The sequence below is a fragment of the Erinaceus europaeus genome, chromosome 12 (assembly GCF_950295315.1).
Source record: "Erinaceus europaeus chromosome 12, mEriEur2.1, whole genome shotgun sequence".
Taxonomy (NCBI): Eukaryota; Metazoa; Chordata; class Mammalia; order Eulipotyphla; family Erinaceidae; genus Erinaceus; species Erinaceus europaeus.
This window is the reverse complement of record NC_080173.1, coordinates 96,670,738-96,687,452: the sequence shown is the minus strand read 5'-3', so window position 1 is coordinate 96,687,452 and position 16,715 is coordinate 96,670,738. Positions and strand designations below refer to the sequence as shown.

The following is a 16,715-nucleotide window of genomic DNA, read 5'->3' as shown; positions in this document are numbered from 1 at the left end:
CTGGCCCCATGTCCCCCAGAACTCTCCCCACCACCTTCGGAGCCCCACCCTTTAACAGCTGCAGCTGTGAGACCCTGCACAGCCGCACGAGGGACCCAGGCTGTACTCTGAGACAAGACAGCAAGGCCCAGCATGAGGGGGGCCGTGTCCCTTCTCCCCCCCTCAGGGGGGACCACCATGAGACTGATCCACCCCACAGAGGGCCCGGCCCACTCAGTCACCCAGCTATTGATGTGGTGGCACCCTGGGTATTTTTAACCCATTGGGGAGGGGAACAGCTGGGAAGAGAGAAAGAGACCAGGTCTGGAGAGGGCGGGATGGAGAAAGCCTGTGAGAAGTCAGCTTCCTCTGCTTCTCTGGCCTAGGCCCTCTCAGCAGGTGGGTGGAGGCCATGATGCCAGACGCAGAGTGGCAGAAGATCCCCTTAGACCTGTCCTCTGAGACTGCTGTCACTTCACTGATTTCCAGGGCAGTTGTGTGGCCCTCTCAGTCCCTTGGCCTTAACTAAAGCCACTGACCTGTGGCTGGAGCAGCTCTGGAAGTTCGTAGAGGCCAGGGGACAGAACTGCAGCTTCTCTTGGCTGAGTTCTGGGCCCAAGCATGTGTCCTTGTGCCTTTTCCCCCGTGAACGAGATCCTAGGACTCTTCATCCCTGCTGTGGGGCTGTGCACCCCCCAACACCCAGAGGGGAAGCCAGCCCCCATCACATGCCCAAGCGGGGCCTCAAACCAGTGAGGTCTGTGTATGGGGAGTCATGGGATGTGGCAGCAACTGTCCATGTCTGCCGGTCACTCGACCCCCTGGATCATCGCATCTGCCGGCAACCAGGAGTCAAGGGGACAGGGCTCCCTCCCCTCCGCTCCCCTCCCTGCCTCCATGTCTCCCCTCACAGAAGCTGCAGGCCCACAGATGATCTTGGTTAGAACAACCAGCTTGACTTGCCTTCCTGTTGACTCTGCTCTCTGACCTCATTGTGGGTGGAAGGCCTGGGGTGTCCTTTCTCCTGCCCCCATCTAAACCCAGGTCAGCAACTCAGGAAGGTAGAGAGGCTTCCTACATGACCTCTTTCTGCCCCTTGTGCCTGGCCTCAGATCCTAAGGCCCAGCTGAGGTAGTCACAAAGCAGGCAGCTACTCTTGTCTCCCCACCTCTCCTCCCTCTCCCTCTCTCTGAAGGGAGGCTGGAGCTGAGCTTCACAGAGGAAGTGGGATGGGATGTCCCAGAGCGGACAGTGAATGGTGATAAATGGTGGAGGAGAGTCCAGCAGGTGGCAAGGGGGTGTGGTTCCGGAAACTCTTTCAAGAGCTGCCGCAGGGCCAGGCAGTGACACACCCGGTTAAATGCACAAGGACCCAGGTTCAAGTCCCTGGTTTCCACCTGCAGGGGAGAAAGCTTCAGGTAGTGAAGCAGTGCTGCAGGTGTCTTTCTGCCCCCCCCTCTCCCCTTCCCTCTCAATTGCTCTCTGTCCTAATAAATAAAATAAATTAAAAAGAGAACTACCCCCCAAAGGAGCAGTGAAACACTGGTGGGGCTCAGCCAGAGGCTGGGGTGGGGGTGGGGGGTACCACTCACGGGAACATTTGGAAGAAGTGGCAGAAAGCACAGGGATAGTGCCTGGGGCCAGGGTGACAGGATCAGGCTCTCAGCTGAAGGGACAGGCAGGATCTCCATCTGTAAGCCTGACAAGAAGCCTCCTGAAATGGGGTCTCAGAGGAGAGGTCTGGGCTGTGCTGGGGCCAGAAGGCTGAGGAGTCCCCAGGTGCTGGGGAGGGGTGCTCAGAAGTTCCCATGGAAGCCTGAGGAAGTCATTGTGTTGAGGGTCAGGGAGGAAGGGGGGCAGAAGAGAGACCCAGCCTGAGAAGCGGCTCTGGAAGCTGGGCTGGAAGAAGCAGGGTTGAAGGTGAGTGATCAGAGAGGTCCGTGCTTCACCTAGAGACACACAGCATCGACAGTCAGGAGTCAACCTGGTTCCAAAAGGGGGTTCACTGACCTACCAGAGCCTCAGGGGCCCTCAGATTTCACCACTGGGGGGGCTTCCCTTCTTCAGATTGAGGGAATGTAGCATTATGGTAATGTATGGAAATGAGCTCGGAATGGGACTAGGGGCTGCTTTGGCAGCATTCTGGGCGCTCCACCTCCCCCGGACTACAGAATGGGGAGGCCCCAGCCCTCCCCCCCACCCCCTGCTGGGCAATGCAGAAAACAGGAGTGTGGAGCTGTGATGTGGCTGACTGGGGGGGCTCCCCCACCCCAGAGGGGCTGACCTCAGCCGGGCAGGAATGCGGAGGGTTGGGCGGAGCCGCTGGGGGTTGGGCCAAAACTAGAGGCCCAGGGTTCCTGGTGGCCCCTCCCCCGGCCGGCCCCTCTACCTCAGCTGACATGGGCCTCAGAAGGGAAGGGGAACCAGCAAAGAGGGGAGGAGCTGTTCTTTTCACAAAGGTGGGCCAGGGGTCCCCTGGGAGCTTGGAGGCCAGGCTGCGGGTGGGAGGTGATGCACTCTGATGGACCCTTTTCCGTGCCACTCGGGCTTGGTGGTCTTAGGCCCCAGGTCCTCCAGGGCCCACTGCTCACTGCCCCCCAATCACACTAAGTCTTCAGGGTAGCAGTTCCTAATAGCCACGTGGCCAGAACAGGGAAAGTTTGTGACGTGAGTGCCACCAGCCCTGATGGCTAAAGCAGGTGTGAGTGAAAAACCAAGGCAGGCGCGCTGCAGCCAGGCTGGGTGCTGGGAAGGTTGGCCGCAGCCATCCTCACTCACATGGAATGGACGTCCTGCCCAGCCACTCCATCTGGAGTCCAGGCTGCGGGCAGGGAGAGGCCCTGCTGGTCAGAAGAGCTGAAGAGGCAGGTGCTCGGACTGGGCAGACAATCCAGTTATTTCCTTCTGGATATAATTGGCCTTGGCAAACTGTACCATTGACAGGCAGCTGGAGATCAGTACCTCAACCCTGGGCAGGCCTCTGCCCATGGGCACCCTGGCAGAGGGCAGAGGGCAGAGGCCTAGGAAACTGGGGAACCCTCGGGTGAGTAGGTAGGAGTGGGAATGTTGGCTGTGGTGCCTCATTTTCCCATTCTGCCAAGACCCAGGCCCAGATTGCCTGATCCCAGAATCCTTAGGGGCTTGCAGAATCCCTGTGGGACCCATGGCCAGCCAACTTGCTCCTGGAATACTGGCTCCATGAGCCTCTCCCTATTCCCCCACCCCAGTTCTGAAACACCCCCAGTCCCTGGAAAGAGCTGTGAGCTGTGAGCAGTGTGGTGCACCCAGAGATCCAAGGAATAGCGAGTCTAGTCCCAGTCTGTTGGACAGACTTGGGGGTCCTGGGGACAGTGAATAAAATAAGGAAGGGGTCCTGATCTGTCCCAGTATAGACACAGGCTTGGTGGGGGTGATGGGACATTGAAACAGGCTGGGATCCTGGTTCTAAAGAACTAACAGCAGTGAGGGCCCGGGAGATAGCTCACTAGGGGGGGTGCCTTCACTGCCGTGTGCATGACCTAGGTTCAAGCCCCTGTTCCCCGTGGGAAATGCAATGACAGGAAAGAAAGTTTCCATGCTGTGGTATCTCTCCCCTCACCCTGGTATCTTCCTCTCTATCTGAATGAAAAAGTGCATGCAAAGGGTCCTGGTTCCACCCAAATAAATAAAAATAAAGGTCACAGGAGCAGGTAGGGGCCACCATGAAGGTGAGTGGGTGAGTGGGGGCCTCAGAGGCACTTGCTGATCTTGGCTGCCTGAGTGGAAATTGTAAACAGCTGAAGAATTTTGTTTGCGTGCATGTAGCCAGGGGAGGCTGCCCAGGTCTGAGATGAGAGAGCTGGGGGGAGAGGCTGCAGCCCAGAATTCAGGAACTCAGGCAAGGCGTGTCCCTCCTCTGCCCCTGCCCCTCCTGAAGGCCCCCAGTCCTCCCACTGACTGCCATCCTTCACTTGCCAGCCAGGCCAGGCCAGGCCAGGAAAGAGACTCAGAAAACAGGAGCAGGCCCACACCCCGGCTGGGCACAAGCAATTCAGGGGACTTGGCACACGATGGGCAGCGGAGCTCGGCCCACTTGAAGTGTCCGCATCCCTTGCTGGCCCTGGAGAAGCTGCTCCTCAGTTGTGGGGATGTTGTTGGGGTGCCTTTTAGGGCTGAAAGGAGTGACAGCTCATCCTCAGCCCTCAAGACCTGAGGCGGCAGGCTGGGAGGGGAGGTAGCAGAGAGCTGGTCAGCTCCCAGCTGGAGGGATGCAGGCAGGACCTCCCTCAGGCCGGTCTCTGCGTGGGCCGGCTGTTCCACAGTGCTGAGAGAGACTTGCTGGTCTGCAGGCTGCCCTCCTCTGCTGCCCCCACGGCTGTCCTCACAGCCGTGCCCTCCCTGCCAGGTGGGAGAAGTACTAAGCGGCCCAGGTGGTGAAGGGCTGGGCTGGGTTCTGGGGGTGAGCCCTCTCCCCAGCTTCAGACTCAGACTCTCCCACCCCTGCAGGGGCTCCTACCTCTGGGACCTGACGCAGCAGCTGAGGCCCTCCTGCCCCCCCCTCCCACTCCCAGCTGTGGGAAGACAGGTGAGCCCGCTTGGGTGGGCTTCTGACCCACTGTTCCCTCTTCCGGAGCAACCTGGGGGTAGGGGTGTCTATTGCTTCTGGCCACCCCACTTCCAGGACCACTGCCCTGGGCACATCCCTGCCAAGAGTCCCTACAGGGGAGGGGTGGACCACCCTTCCTTGTGCCCGCTCCACTGTGGCCCAGTCACCACCTCCAGCTGGTCTGTCCCAGCTGCCTGCCTGGTCACCAGATCCGCCCAGTTAACTTGCCGCTTGGGGCTGCGGCTGTCCTTAAAGGAGCCGTCAGGGGTGCCCTGGCCCCCAGACTTCTTCCCTTCTCCAGGGTGAGCAGGGGTGGGGTGGGGTGGACAGGCACTGCTGCCAGTGTTCTCAGTGGAGTGTGGGGAGGCAGCCGATGCCTTGTCCTCCCAGACCTCATGCCATGCAGAGGGCAGAGGACCTAGAGGAGGCAGCAACAAGTGTCAGCAGAGGGGAGGAGGGAAGAGGGGGGTGGGAGTCCCAGTGTGGAAAGGCCCTGAACAGGGGTCCAGGGGGGAGATGGCCTTGTTCGGTCCCAAAGGAGACCTTGCCCTGCTGCAGGGCTCCCAGCCAGCCAGCTTCTGGGCTGGCCAGTGGGCATCACAGCCTGGTCCTGTCTGACAGTCCAGGAAAGGTCTCTGGTGCCAAGAGGCAGAAGGGCTCAAAGAAAGGAATCTCCCCAGAGCAAGTGTGGGGTGGTGCCCAGGGAGCCTGGAGACAGAGAGTGACCCCCCCCCCCCCGCCCCTATCCTGGGGTTGAGAGGCTGCCTCCAGCCCTTGGCTCTCCTCACTTGATTCCTCTTGGGTCTGAAGCCTGAGCTCACACAGTATCTATGTGTGTGACCTCAGGTCCACTCTTCTGGGGTGGGGAAAGAGAGCTAGAGGCTACTGGAACTAAGTGGGAGCAACCCCTAAGTCAAAAGTCTGAGGCTTCTGCCTACCTCAGGACTCCTGGGGTCTCTTGGCCGGCCCTTCTTCCTCTGGGAAATGAAGGAAGTCACTGATGCCACAGTTATATTTGTTCACCTCCTCCAGGGGACACACACTGGCGTGTGTACACGCACAGACACACGTGTACACAGGGTGCACACGCCATACAGATCACACACTGCACAGACATGTGTGCAATGCCGTGTGTCATGCACGAAGTCTCCAGACTTGCTGCACATGTGATGCACACATGCCTCACGTAGGGAGGGTGCTCTGCTACCCAGAGGGCCCTCAGAAACACTTGCACACACGCCCCAATGTCTCCCCATTGGCTCTAGTCCCAAAGGGGCCTGTGCTCCTGGGACCTGTGGGTTCACAACCAACCCTGCACCCCCACCCCACCTGCCTTGCTCTTATTCCTGCAATCGGCTTGTACTGGGCACTGACATTCCATCCTGATCTGAGCCTTTGTCCTTGTTGGCACTCTTCCCCCTCCTATCCCCCAGCACCCCTCAACCCAGTCCCCGGCTGGCATGAAATAGGCGCACAGAGCTTGTGAATTAATGTCTGTGAGTGTGTATAAGGGAGGGCAGGGAGGGGTGACGTGGTGGGGCGGGTGCCTGGCAGTGTGGGGGTGACCCTGAGGGTGTGCCCGGAGTGGGTGTGTCTGTGATTATGGCCAAGCAGGGGCACCAGCTGAGGGAGGGGAGGGCTAGGACGCCAAGTGGAATGCGACCCCCCAGCCTCTTTCCCCAAGGGACTGTAATCTGATCCCCTGGGGACTCCCCCTAGCCTCCCGCCGCCCTCAACCTCCCAGCAACTTCTTCTCTTCCAGATCCTGGGGCAGAGTCCAGGGCAGCCCAAGGCTCCTCCACACATGCCTGCTGAACCCTGAGTGCCCTGAGCCGCTGGATGGGGAGGGCTGGAGCTGCCGCCATGATCCTGGGCCTGGCTGTGCTCTGGGCAGCAGCGCTGGGGAGTGCCACCCCCAGCCGCCCCCGGCTCCGACTCTCTTTCCCAGGTAGGTGCACCTTGCGGGCCTGCGGGAGGGCCGGGCTCAGGGTGGACCGGCCTGCGGGAGGGGGCACCGTTTCTGCTATCGCCTGGTGTGTGTGTGTGTGTGTGTGTGTGTGTGTGTGTGTGTGTGTGTGTGTGTGTGCACCTCAGGGCTTAGGTGAGACTGGCTCATCTGCCTTTAGCCTGTCTTGGCCTTAGCCCCCAAACTCTCGCCTCACATTCCCCTCGTGCTTTCCCAGGAAGACCCTTTCGGTTCCCATGGCAACAGATTGTGCCTCTATCCCATTCCTGACCCCCAGCCGGGCCGCTCCCTCGTGGCAAAGCAGTGGGTGGGAGGTTGAGGTGTGGGAACCCTTAGAGCCTCCCTTTGGGTGCTACACAGGACAGCAGTGGCACCCCACTGAGCCCCAGCTGGAGGCAGAGCACCCTGACTTAGGGTGGTGATTCCTCTGTTCTTCCAGAACCTGGGCGTCCACAGCCCGGCCTCCCCTGGGCCTGCCTAGACACACAGCTTGTCCCTGCGTGCCAAGCTCAACCCGCTTTCCCTGGGGCGGGGATGGGCTGGGGGGCTGCACTGCCCACCCTGGCAGACTCACACCTGCTTGAGCCTGTCTTCCTGAGTGGAGGCTCACATCTGTGTAAATGTGTGTGTGTGTGGGTAGTTCACAACATGGTGGGCCTGTGAGAGGGACTGAGGGGTAGGGGTGGGCAGCATCCAGTGTGATGGGCGGATGCCCAGTGTCTCTGTCTTGCAGAGCTCCAGGCCCGGCACGGCCTCCGAACCTTCAGGTTGGAGAGGGCCTGCTGTTATGAAGCTTTGCTGGTGGACGAGGAACGTGGACGCCTGTTTGTGGGTGCCGAAAACCACGTGACCTCTCTCAGCCTGGACAACATCAGCAAGCGGGCCAAAAAGGTGCCAGGGAGCCCCACCATCTTGCTCCTGAGGGGCTCACCCGGGCTACCTGGAGAAGGGGACGGGGAGCAGGGAGGGGCCCCTGGATGGAAACCCTGGGGTGGAGAACGAACATCCAGTTCCTGACCTGCGTCCCCCCTCCCCCCAGCTGGCCTGGCCGGCTCCGGTGGAATGGCGTGAGGAGTGCAACTGGGCGGGGAAGGACATTGGTGTGAGTGGGGCTCCCGGCAGGCGGGGGTGGGGTGGGGTGGGGTGGGGAGTCAACCCCTTGCTCTACAGACAGAGGCTGCCTGTTCTGGCTAGAAGGGGGCAGGGGTGGAGGTGACTGGAGTCAGTCTGGAGGTGACTCAGGGTGGGGACTCGTGATTCTGCTGGGGGTCCTCTGAGTCATCGGGGGCTCCACAAACATCCATTTCTCTGTGCATCCAATTCGGGAAAGGGGAAGGCTGGGCTGGCTGGTCACCAAGGGCACCCGGGTCTCTCTGGCCCGTTTTTAGTGCCTGTATAGGATGATGCGGGAAGGCTCTCGGGGTGCCCTTCAGACTGCCTGGGGTGGGGGGCTCATTGTCTCTGCCCGCCCACCCGCCAGACCGAGTGCATGAACTTCGTGAAGCTGCTTCACGCCTACAATCGCACGCACGTGCTGGCCTGCGGCACAGGGGCCTTCCACCCGACCTGTGCGTTTGTGGAGGTGGGCCAGCAGCTGGAGGTGAGGCCAGCTCCAGGTAGGGCAGGAGGCCGGGAGGGTAAGCAAGGCTTGGCAGTGACAGTGCCCCCCCGCCCCCCAGGAGCCCAGGCTCTCCATAGACCTCCGAAAACTGGAGGACGGCAAGGGCAAGAGTCCTTATGACCCCAGGCACCGGGCTGCCTCCGTGCTGGTGGGTGAGTCCGAAGGCCGGGTGTCCACAGAGACTCTCGGACCTCACCATCACAAGGCCCTCCCTGCAGTCTCCAGGGTGCCCGTGGACTCACTGACTCCCCGAGGACCCTCCCATCCAGGAGCCTGCAGCTTGGCTGAGCGGCCCTTGCCCTGTCCACAGGGGAAGAGCTGTACTCAGGGGTGGCCGCAGACCTCATGGGCAGGGACTTTACCATCTTCCGCAGCCTGGGGCAGCGTCCGAGTCTCCGAACAGAGCCACACGACTCCCGCTGGCTGAATGGTGAGAGGCTGGTGGAGCTGTGGGCAGGAGGGGCTTCTCTCTTCAATTGGCAGGTGCTGAGAGAGGCCCACACAGGAAGCGAGGGCTGGGCCGGCAAAGCAGTTCACTTGGGCAGTGCTCGGCATCGCCAAGTCTTGTGGATCCAGGTTCGAGCATGAGCCCCCACCGGTTGAGGGGAGCTCCCGCCCGTGCTGTGGTCTCTTTCACTGTCTCTCTCTGTCTCAAAAAAATAAAGTTGGGAGTCGGGTGGTAGCACAGCAGGTTAAGCGTACATGGCACAAAGTGCAAGGCAAGGACTGGAGTAAGGATCCCAGTTCGAGCCCCCGGCTCCCCACCTGCAGAGGAGTCACTTCACAGGCGGTGAAGCAGGTCTGCGGGTATCTGTCTTTCTCTCCCCTGTCTTCCCCTCCTCTCTCCATTTTTCTCTGTCCTAGCCAACGAAGACAACAACAACAATAACTACAACAATAAAACAACAAAGGCAACAAAAGGGAATTAAAAAAAAAGTTAAGTGGTGGGTGGGGTCAGATGCCAAGAATTGCTGAATTACTTAGCACAATCCTGGCTGGGCCCTGTGCTGGGTACTGGGCCACAGGGCAGGGCAGTCAAGACCAGTGTGGTCATGTACTCTCTGAGTTCACGGACCTTAGGACAAGTATGTGATAAGATCGATTCCAACAGCCATGAGGTCAATGAGAGAATAGAGAGAACTAGGTAAAGAGACTATGTGGTGGTGGGGAGGCGGGGGGGGGGGGTGGAGAACATCACTCTGGTGGCCTAGGCGCTGGCGCGGCAGTAGGGCTCTGGGCTTCCAAACATGAGGCCTAGAGTCTGACCCCCAGTAAGGGCCACATGGCCAGACCACTGCTTGGCATTTCTTCTCCCTCCCTCTCTCAGTCTACCCATCTGTCATGAAATAAATAAAATATAGCTTTTATTTATTTATTCCCTCTGGTTGCCCTTGTTGTTTTATTATTATAGTTATTATTGATGTCGTTGTTGGGTAGGACAGAGAGAAATGGAGAGAGGAGGGGAAGACAGAGAGGAGGAGAGAAGACAGACACCTGCAGACCTGCTTCACCGCCTGGGAAGCGACTCCCCTGCAGGTGGGGAGCCGGGGGCTCGAACCAGGATCCTTGTGCTTTGCGCCACCTGTGCTTAACCCACTACACCACTGCCCGACTCCTAAATATATCTTTCAAAAAGAAGAATAGAACTCACTCTGTTGAGGAGAAGGGTAAGGTGGTTTTCACAGGACAGCAGGATCTAGGGAGAGCATTCCAGATAGAACGAGCATCCCCTGGGGCAAGAGCCTTTGAAGCAGCTGAGGAACAGATTCCTGAAGGGAGCAATGCTGCGAGGAGGCCTGGAGTAGTTTGTTCTGAGTGTTTGAAATAGCAGGGGACATCTGTGGTTTGCTAGGGAGAAAGACTAATGAAAAAAGGTAAAAATGGGCCGAGTGGTGGCGCACCTGGTTGAGCTCACATGTTACAGTGCACAGAGACCCAGTGTCGAACCCCCGGTTCCCACCTGCAGGGGGAAAGCTTTGCCAGTGGTGCAAGTGTCTCTGTCTCTCTCCCACTCTACTACCCCTTTCCCTCTCAGTTTCTGGCTGTCTCTATCCAATAAATAAATAAAGATAATTTTTTTTAAATGTTTTAAAACAAGGTAAAAACAGATACCCTGAGGACTTGGTGGTTAAGCACACATAGTACTAAATGCAAGGACCCATGCAAGGATCTGGGTTCAAGCCCCCATTCCCCACCTGCAGGGGAAAAGCTTCACAAGTGTTCACAGGTTTGCAGGTGTCTCTCTTTCTCGTTTTTAATTAATTTATTTATTTTATTTTTATTTGTAAAAAGGAAACATTGTGGTTTGGGAGGTGGAGCAGTGATAAAGCTTTGGACTCTCAAGCATGAGGTCCTGAGTTCGATCCCTGGCATCACATGTGCCAGAGTGATGTCTGGTTCTTTCTCTCTCCTCCTATCTTTCTCATAAATAAATAAAATCTTTTTTTTTTTTAAAAAAAAGGAAACATTGACAAAACCATAGGACAAGAGGGGTACAACTCCACACAATTCCCACCACTAGAACTCCGTATCCCCTCCCCTCCCCTGATAGCTTTCCTATTCTTCATCCCTCTGGAAAATTTTATTTCTTTATTCCTTTTTGTTGCCCTTGTTGTTCTATTGTTATAATTATTATTGTTGTTATTGATGTCATCATTGTTGGATAGGACAGAGAGAAAATGGAGAGAGGAGGGGAAAACAGAGAGAGGGAGAGAAAGACAGACACCTGCAGATCTGCTTCACCGCTTGTGAAGCGACTCCCCTGCAGGTGGGGAGCCGGGGGCTCGAACTGGGATCCTTATGATGTCCTTGCGCTTTGCGCCAGCTGCATTTTGCGCCAGCTGCATTTTGCGCCACCTATGCTACCGCCTGACTCCCTCTTTCTTTTTCTAGCCCCCTTCCTCTCTCAATTTCTCTCTGTCCTATCCAATAAAATAGAAAACATGGCCGCCAGGTGCAGAGGATTTGTAGTGATGGCACCGAGTCCCAGCTATAACCCTGGAGGCAAAAAAAAAAGGGGGAGTCGGGCGGTAGCACAGCAGGTTAAGCGCAGGTGGCGCAAAGCACAAGGACCAGCATAAGGATCCTGGTTCGAACCCCGGCTCCCCACCTGCAGGGGAGTCGCTTCACAGGTGGTGAAGCAGGTCTGCAGGTGTCTGTCTTTCTCTCCTCCTCTCTGTCTTCCCCTCCTCTCTCCATTTCTCTCTGTCCTGTCCAACAACGACAACAACAATAATAACTACAACAATAAAACAAGGGCAACAAAAGGGAATAAATAAATAAAAATAAATATTAAAAAATAAAAATAAAAACAATTTTAAATAAAAAAAAGGATACCCCATCTGGTTTCTCTCTTGATTCACTGACCCAAGGAACCCGGCAGGAGCGAGGCCAGAGTCCTGCCGCAGGACCTGTTGTCCCCACTGCCCTCAGGCCCTCGAAGCATGGTCTCTGCTGCCCTCTTGTGGCTTCTTCATGACTCGCAGATCCTGTTCCTTTGGATTCTGTTCTGGGGAGCATCATCTGAAATGGGTCTCAGGAGTGCTAGTGAAAACAGAGGCAGCTGTGGGTCTTGGCCAGTCCCCCACACACAATTCATGCTTGTTTTTTTTGGCCAGAGCCCAAGTTCATCAAAGTCTTTTGGATCCCGGAGAATGACAACCCAGAAGATGACAAGATCTACTTCTTTTTCCGGGAGTTGGCAGTGGAATCCTCCCCAGCATTGGGACGTCTGTCTGTGTCTCGAGTTGGCCAGATCTGCCGGGTGAGGCATCTTGGGGTCACATCTAGTGCCCCTGCCCTCACCCTTTGCTTGTCTGGCCCCACTCTCATCCCTTCCAATGGACCCCCCAGAATGACGTGGGTGGCCAGCGCAGCCTGGTCAACAAGTGGACCACGTTCCTGAAGGCACGGCTGGTGTGCTCAGTGCCAGGCGTCGAGGGTGACACGCACTTTGACCAGCTCCGTGAGTGCCAGAAAAGGAAGATGTGGTTGGAGGGCACGGGGTGCAGGGGCCCAGATTGCTGGAGCAGGGCCATGCAGCTGTCTCACCTCAGTCCCTTCCCTACAGAGGATGTTTTCCTGCTGTCCTCGAGGGATCGCTGGACACCGCTGCTCTATGCTGTCTTCTCCACATCCAGGTGAGGTGCTTGAGTTAATGGGTGTCGGCGGGTGGGGTGGGGTGGGGTCTGAATTCCTGCGGTCCTTGCTCCACGATGCTACGTTGTCTGTCTGCAGTGGCATCTTCCAGAGCTCTGCAGTATGTGTGTACAGCATGAACGACGTTCGTCGGGCCTTCCTCGGACCCTTTGCACACAAGGAGGGACCCATGCACCAGTGGGTGTCCTACCAGGGCCGTGTCCCCTACCCCCGGCCCGGTATGGTGCGTAGCCCCGGGTCTCAGAGCCTCGGGGGTGGCAAGCCTGACCTGGGACCTTCTTGGTGACTGTGGTTTCTCCCTTTGCTTATGGATGGAAGTAATGTCACTCTTAGCATGGGACAAGGCTGCTCGGGGCAAGTTCATGTTTCTGCCTCAGATTCCCAAAAACACATTTGGATTTCCTCTCTGAGACCCTCAGAGCAGAGCTCTGCCCTTTAGCCGCCCCCAACACACACACACACACACACACACACACACACACACACACACACACACACTTCTGATTCTGAGACCTTGTGAAGGGTTGCCACCAAACCCTCACATCCATGTCCGTGTCTTGCCTCCTCTCCCCCACCCCCAACCCTAGTGCCCCAGCAAGACCTTTGGCACCTTCAGTTCCACCAAGGACTTTCCTGATGATGTCATCCAGTTTGCCCGGAACCACCCCCTCATGTATAATTCTGTCCTGCCCATCGGGGGGCGCCCTCTCTTCCTACAAGTGGGCGCTGGGTACACTTTCACCCAGATCACTGTAGACCGTGTGGCAGCTGCAGACGGACACTACGACGTCCTCTTCATCGGCACAGGTCAGGGTCCTGCCTGCCAGGGCAATCAGGAGCCCGGGCCCTTTGGCCCAATGGTGGGAAGCGCCCCCCGCCCCGCCCCCAGTTCCGTCCTGCTTTCGTATCTTCACCTCGGCTGTCTCCCCTTCTCCTTCTGGATGTTGCTCTCATTGTTCCAACCCATATTCTTCAGGGACCCGACCTGCTGAGGGTGGAGGCCTCAGAGGTGAGGAGACCCTGACCCTCGCTGTGAAGGGGTCCAGGACTCACCTTTCTTTGTCCCTGCAGACGTTGGCACAGTGCTGAAAGTGATCTCAGTACCTAAGGGGGAGCTGCCTAACTCTGAGGGACTGCTTCTAGAAGAGCTGCATGTGTTTGAGGTGAGGTCTCCCCACCCGACTTTGCCCGGGGGCACTGCCAGCCCCCTGAGGCCCAGATGCAGTGTCTCCTTCCCCTTTCAGGACTCCGCTGCTGTTACCAGCATGCAGATCTCCTCCAAGAGGGTAAGTGGCCAGAAGGCTCGGGATGCAGAAGGGGAGCCTCTTCCTCCAGTGCCTCCACACCTCCCTTGGGGGTTCACAGCTGAGGGGTTTGAACACAGGCTCTGCCGTCCATAGAATGTGTGACCTGGGGGAGTCGGGTGGTAGCGCAGCAAGTTAAGCGCACGTGGCGCAAAGCGCAACGACCGGCATAAGGATCCCGGTTCGAGCCCCCGGCTCCCCACCTGCAGGGGAGTCCCTTCACAGGCGGTGAAGCAGGTCTGCAGGTGTCTATCTTTCTCTCCCCCTCTCTGTCTTCCCCTCCTCTCTCCATTGCTCTCTGTCCTATCCAACAATGACAATATCAATAACAACAACAATAATAATGACAACAATAAAAAACAAAAAGGTCAACAAAAGGGAATGAATAAATATTTTTTTTTAATGTGTGACCTGGGACCTCAGTGTGCCCAGCCATCCATCAGCTGGGGGAGGGCTCACTGACTACTTGGGGGAGGGCACAGGGCTGCCAGTCAGCCTGGAGCCCTGTGCCTGCAGCACCAGCTGTACGTAGCCTCAAGGAGCGGGGTGGCCCAGATCCCACTGCACCGCTGCGCTGCCCACGGCCGAGCCTGTGCTGAATGCTGCCTGGCACGGGACCCCTACTGCGCCTGGGATGGGGCCGCCTGCACCCGCTTCCAGCCCAGCTCCAAGAGGTGGGCAGGGGAGGGGGAACTGGTCATGGGGGGCAGGACGGGTGCTGAGGGGGACACTAGCCTCCTGGGGTTAGTGGAAGGGCTCATGGAGTCGCCAATGTTTCCCCTAGGCGGTTCCGGAGGCAAGATGTAAGGAATGGGGACCCCAGCACGCTGTGTTCGGGAGGTGAGTGTCCTCACCACCCCCACCTCTCAAGCCTTGGCCATGCCCCACCACCTGCCAGGCATGAGCTGGTCTAACACACACCCCCCCACCGCCCCCCAGACTCAGCCCCAGCTGTGCTGCCTGAAGGAAAGGTGTTTGGTGTGGAGGGCGGCAGCACCTTCCTGGAGTGTGAGCCCCGCTCGCTCCAGGCACGTGTGGAATGGACCTTCCAGCCTGCTGGGGAGGCCGCAAGCACCAAGGTGAGCCTTCACCACTCCTAACTGGGTCTCACCCCCCACACCCCCCAGGAGAAGCCCTGCCTCGACCTCCAGTGGAGCCCTTGACCTGCTCAGGTCATCTGGATAAAGCCCAGCCCTGCCTAGCAAGGCTTCACCTAACCGGACCCCTTAAATCCAGCCGGGTCCCTTACTGGTGCTCCCCATCCTGGGGAGGTTCGTGCAACCCAACTGGGCACCCAGTCCCCACCCCACACCCTGGAGAAGACCCACCCTCACCCCACCTACTGAGGCCACAGACCAGCCCGCAGACACACAGCAGCAAGGGTGCACCGCAGGGTGCCCTGTCCCCATTGGCCCTGTGCTTCTTTCTTTCTCTTTAATATTTTCTTCTTCCAAGGGATGTTTCTCCACTTTAAAAAAATTAATTGGGGGTCGGGCGGTGGCGCAGTGGGTTGAGCGCATGTGGCGCAAAGCGCAGGGACCCGCGTAAGGATCCCGGTTCGAGCCCCCGGCTCCCCACCTGCAGGGGAGTCGCTTCCCAGGCGGTGCAGCAGGTCTGCAGCTGTCTGTCTTTCTCTCCCCCTCTCTGTCTTCCCCTCCTCTCTCCATGTCTCTCTGTCCTATCCAACAACGACGACATCAACAACAACAACAGTGATAAACAACAAGGGCATCAAAAAGGGGGGAAAAATTAAAATAGAATTAAGAAGGGAGAACGGAGGAGAGAGAGAGGGAGAGAGAGACACCTGCAGCCCCGCTTCACAGCTTGTAAAGCTTTCCCCAGCAGGTGGGGGCCGGGGGCTTGAACCCGGGTCATTCCCGTCTCACGCGTCGCCTCCCCGCAGGTGCCGGCGGAGGAGCGCTGGGAGCGCACCCCGGGAGGGCTGCTGCTGCGCGGGCTGCGGCGCGGGGACGCGGGCGTGTACCTGTGCGCGGCGGTGGAGCACGGCTTCTCCCAGCCGCTGCGGCGCCTGGCGCTGCGGGTGCTGAGCGCGGCGCAGGCCGAGAGGCTGGCGAGGGCGGAGCTGTCGGCGCCCGCGGCGCCCCCCGGCCCCAAGCTCTGGTACCGGGACTTCCTGCAGCTGGTGGAGCCGGGCGGCGGCGCGAGTTCCCTGCGGATGTGCCGCCCCCCGCCCGCGCCGCGCCCGCAGCCCCCGCAGCCCCCGCAGCTCCCGAGGAAGGGCCGCCAGCGGAGGACGCACGGCCTGGAGCCGCGAGCCGAGCGCGGGCCCCGCAGCGCGCACTGGTGACCCGGCCGCCCCGCGCAGAGCCCGTGCGGGTGGGAGACCGAGCTGGAGGCCGGGCCGGCAGGGACACGGCTGCGGCCGCGGCCGCTTATTTATTAACAGGATAACCTTGAATGGAGCTCCCCCGAGGGCGGCCCGGGGCGGGCACGGATCGGCTGGACGCGGGCTCCGGAGCGCACAGCCAGGGTGGCTTCTCCCCCGCGAGGAACAGAAAGCTGTGAACAGGCCGGGCTGGCGGGCGGGGCGGGCACCGCTGTACTAATGCAATAAACATGTTATCTGCCGAAACCGGACTGACCCACAGACAGCCGCTGGCTCAAGGCTTTGCTGCGTGGCCTTGGGCACCTTCCTAGAAGTTTCAGGACCGCGGTGGGTGTCTCCTGCCTGCAGACGATGTGAATTCTGCGGGGCCTTTGAGAATACTGACATGCTCAATATAGTCTAAAAAATGTAATTTCTGGGCAAAATGATGTGAAGAAAATAAACTGGGTGATGTGGAAAAGAGCGTGGGAAGACAGCCTCACTGACGGGGGTGGCATTGACAGGGAGTCATGGGCGTATTGGGCCAGATGTGGCCCAGAAAGGACCAAGCCAGCACCCTGAGGTAAGAAGAAGCCTGCTGTGCTGAAGGAACATCAAGGAGGCTAGTCTGATTCAGTGGAGAGATGAACTTGAGGTGTTTCAGGAGGTACGCTTCCCCTCCCCTTGCCCCGTTTTGTTTTGTTCAACTTGGAAAGAAAGGGCACAGGGCTCCTAAGCTGGACCGCTCCTTTTCAAGGGTGACTAGTGCTGTGTGT

The 16,715-nt window shown here is 58.4% G+C and overlaps 1 protein-coding gene across 2 annotated transcripts; it reads left to right on the top strand.

Annotated features, from left to right (window-relative positions):
* The first annotated feature begins 2,358 nt into the window (after window positions 1-2,358).
* On the top strand, window positions 2,359-16,423 carry SEMA3B (semaphorin 3B). Of its 2 annotated transcripts, none has more exons than XM_060204642.1 (19): window positions 2,359-2,438; window positions 4,465-4,543; window positions 6,327-6,512; window positions 7,264-7,421; window positions 7,570-7,632; window positions 8,011-8,130; window positions 8,210-8,303; window positions 8,462-8,581; window positions 11,769-11,914; window positions 12,004-12,115; window positions 12,221-12,290; window positions 12,388-12,532; window positions 12,897-13,116; window positions 13,381-13,472; window positions 13,554-13,595; window positions 14,130-14,287; window positions 14,398-14,453; window positions 14,553-14,692; window positions 15,517-16,423. In XM_060204642.1, the coding sequence occupies exons 3-19, from the start codon at window positions 6,404-6,406 to the stop codon at window positions 15,919-15,921; spliced, it is 2,250 nt and encodes a 749-aa protein (XP_060060625.1). In that variant the 5' UTR covers window positions 2,359-2,438; window positions 4,465-4,543; window positions 6,327-6,403; the 3' UTR covers window positions 15,922-16,423. The 2 variants fall into 2 exon arrangements, with proteins under 2 accessions (XP_060060625.1, XP_007527332.1); XM_007527270.3 differs by lacking the exon at window positions 2,359-2,438 and adding an exon at window positions 4,136-4,363.
* Window positions 16,424-16,715: the final 292 nt, after the last annotated feature.

Bases quoted from the DNA above. Each gene is read 5' to 3' on its own strand.
- SEMA3B (XM_060204642.1), top strand. From the start codon at position 6,404: ATGGGGAGGGCTGGAGCTGCCGCCATGATCCTGGGCCTGGCTGTGCTC. The intron at 8,131-8,209 runs GTGAGGCCAGCT...CCCGCCCCCCAG, and splicing joins AGGTGGGCCAGCAGCTGGAG to GAGCCCAGGCTCTCCATAGA. The intron at 11,915-12,003 runs GTGAGGCATCTT...TGGACCCCCCAG, and splicing joins GAGTTGGCCAGATCTGCCGG to AATGACGTGGGTGGCCAGCG.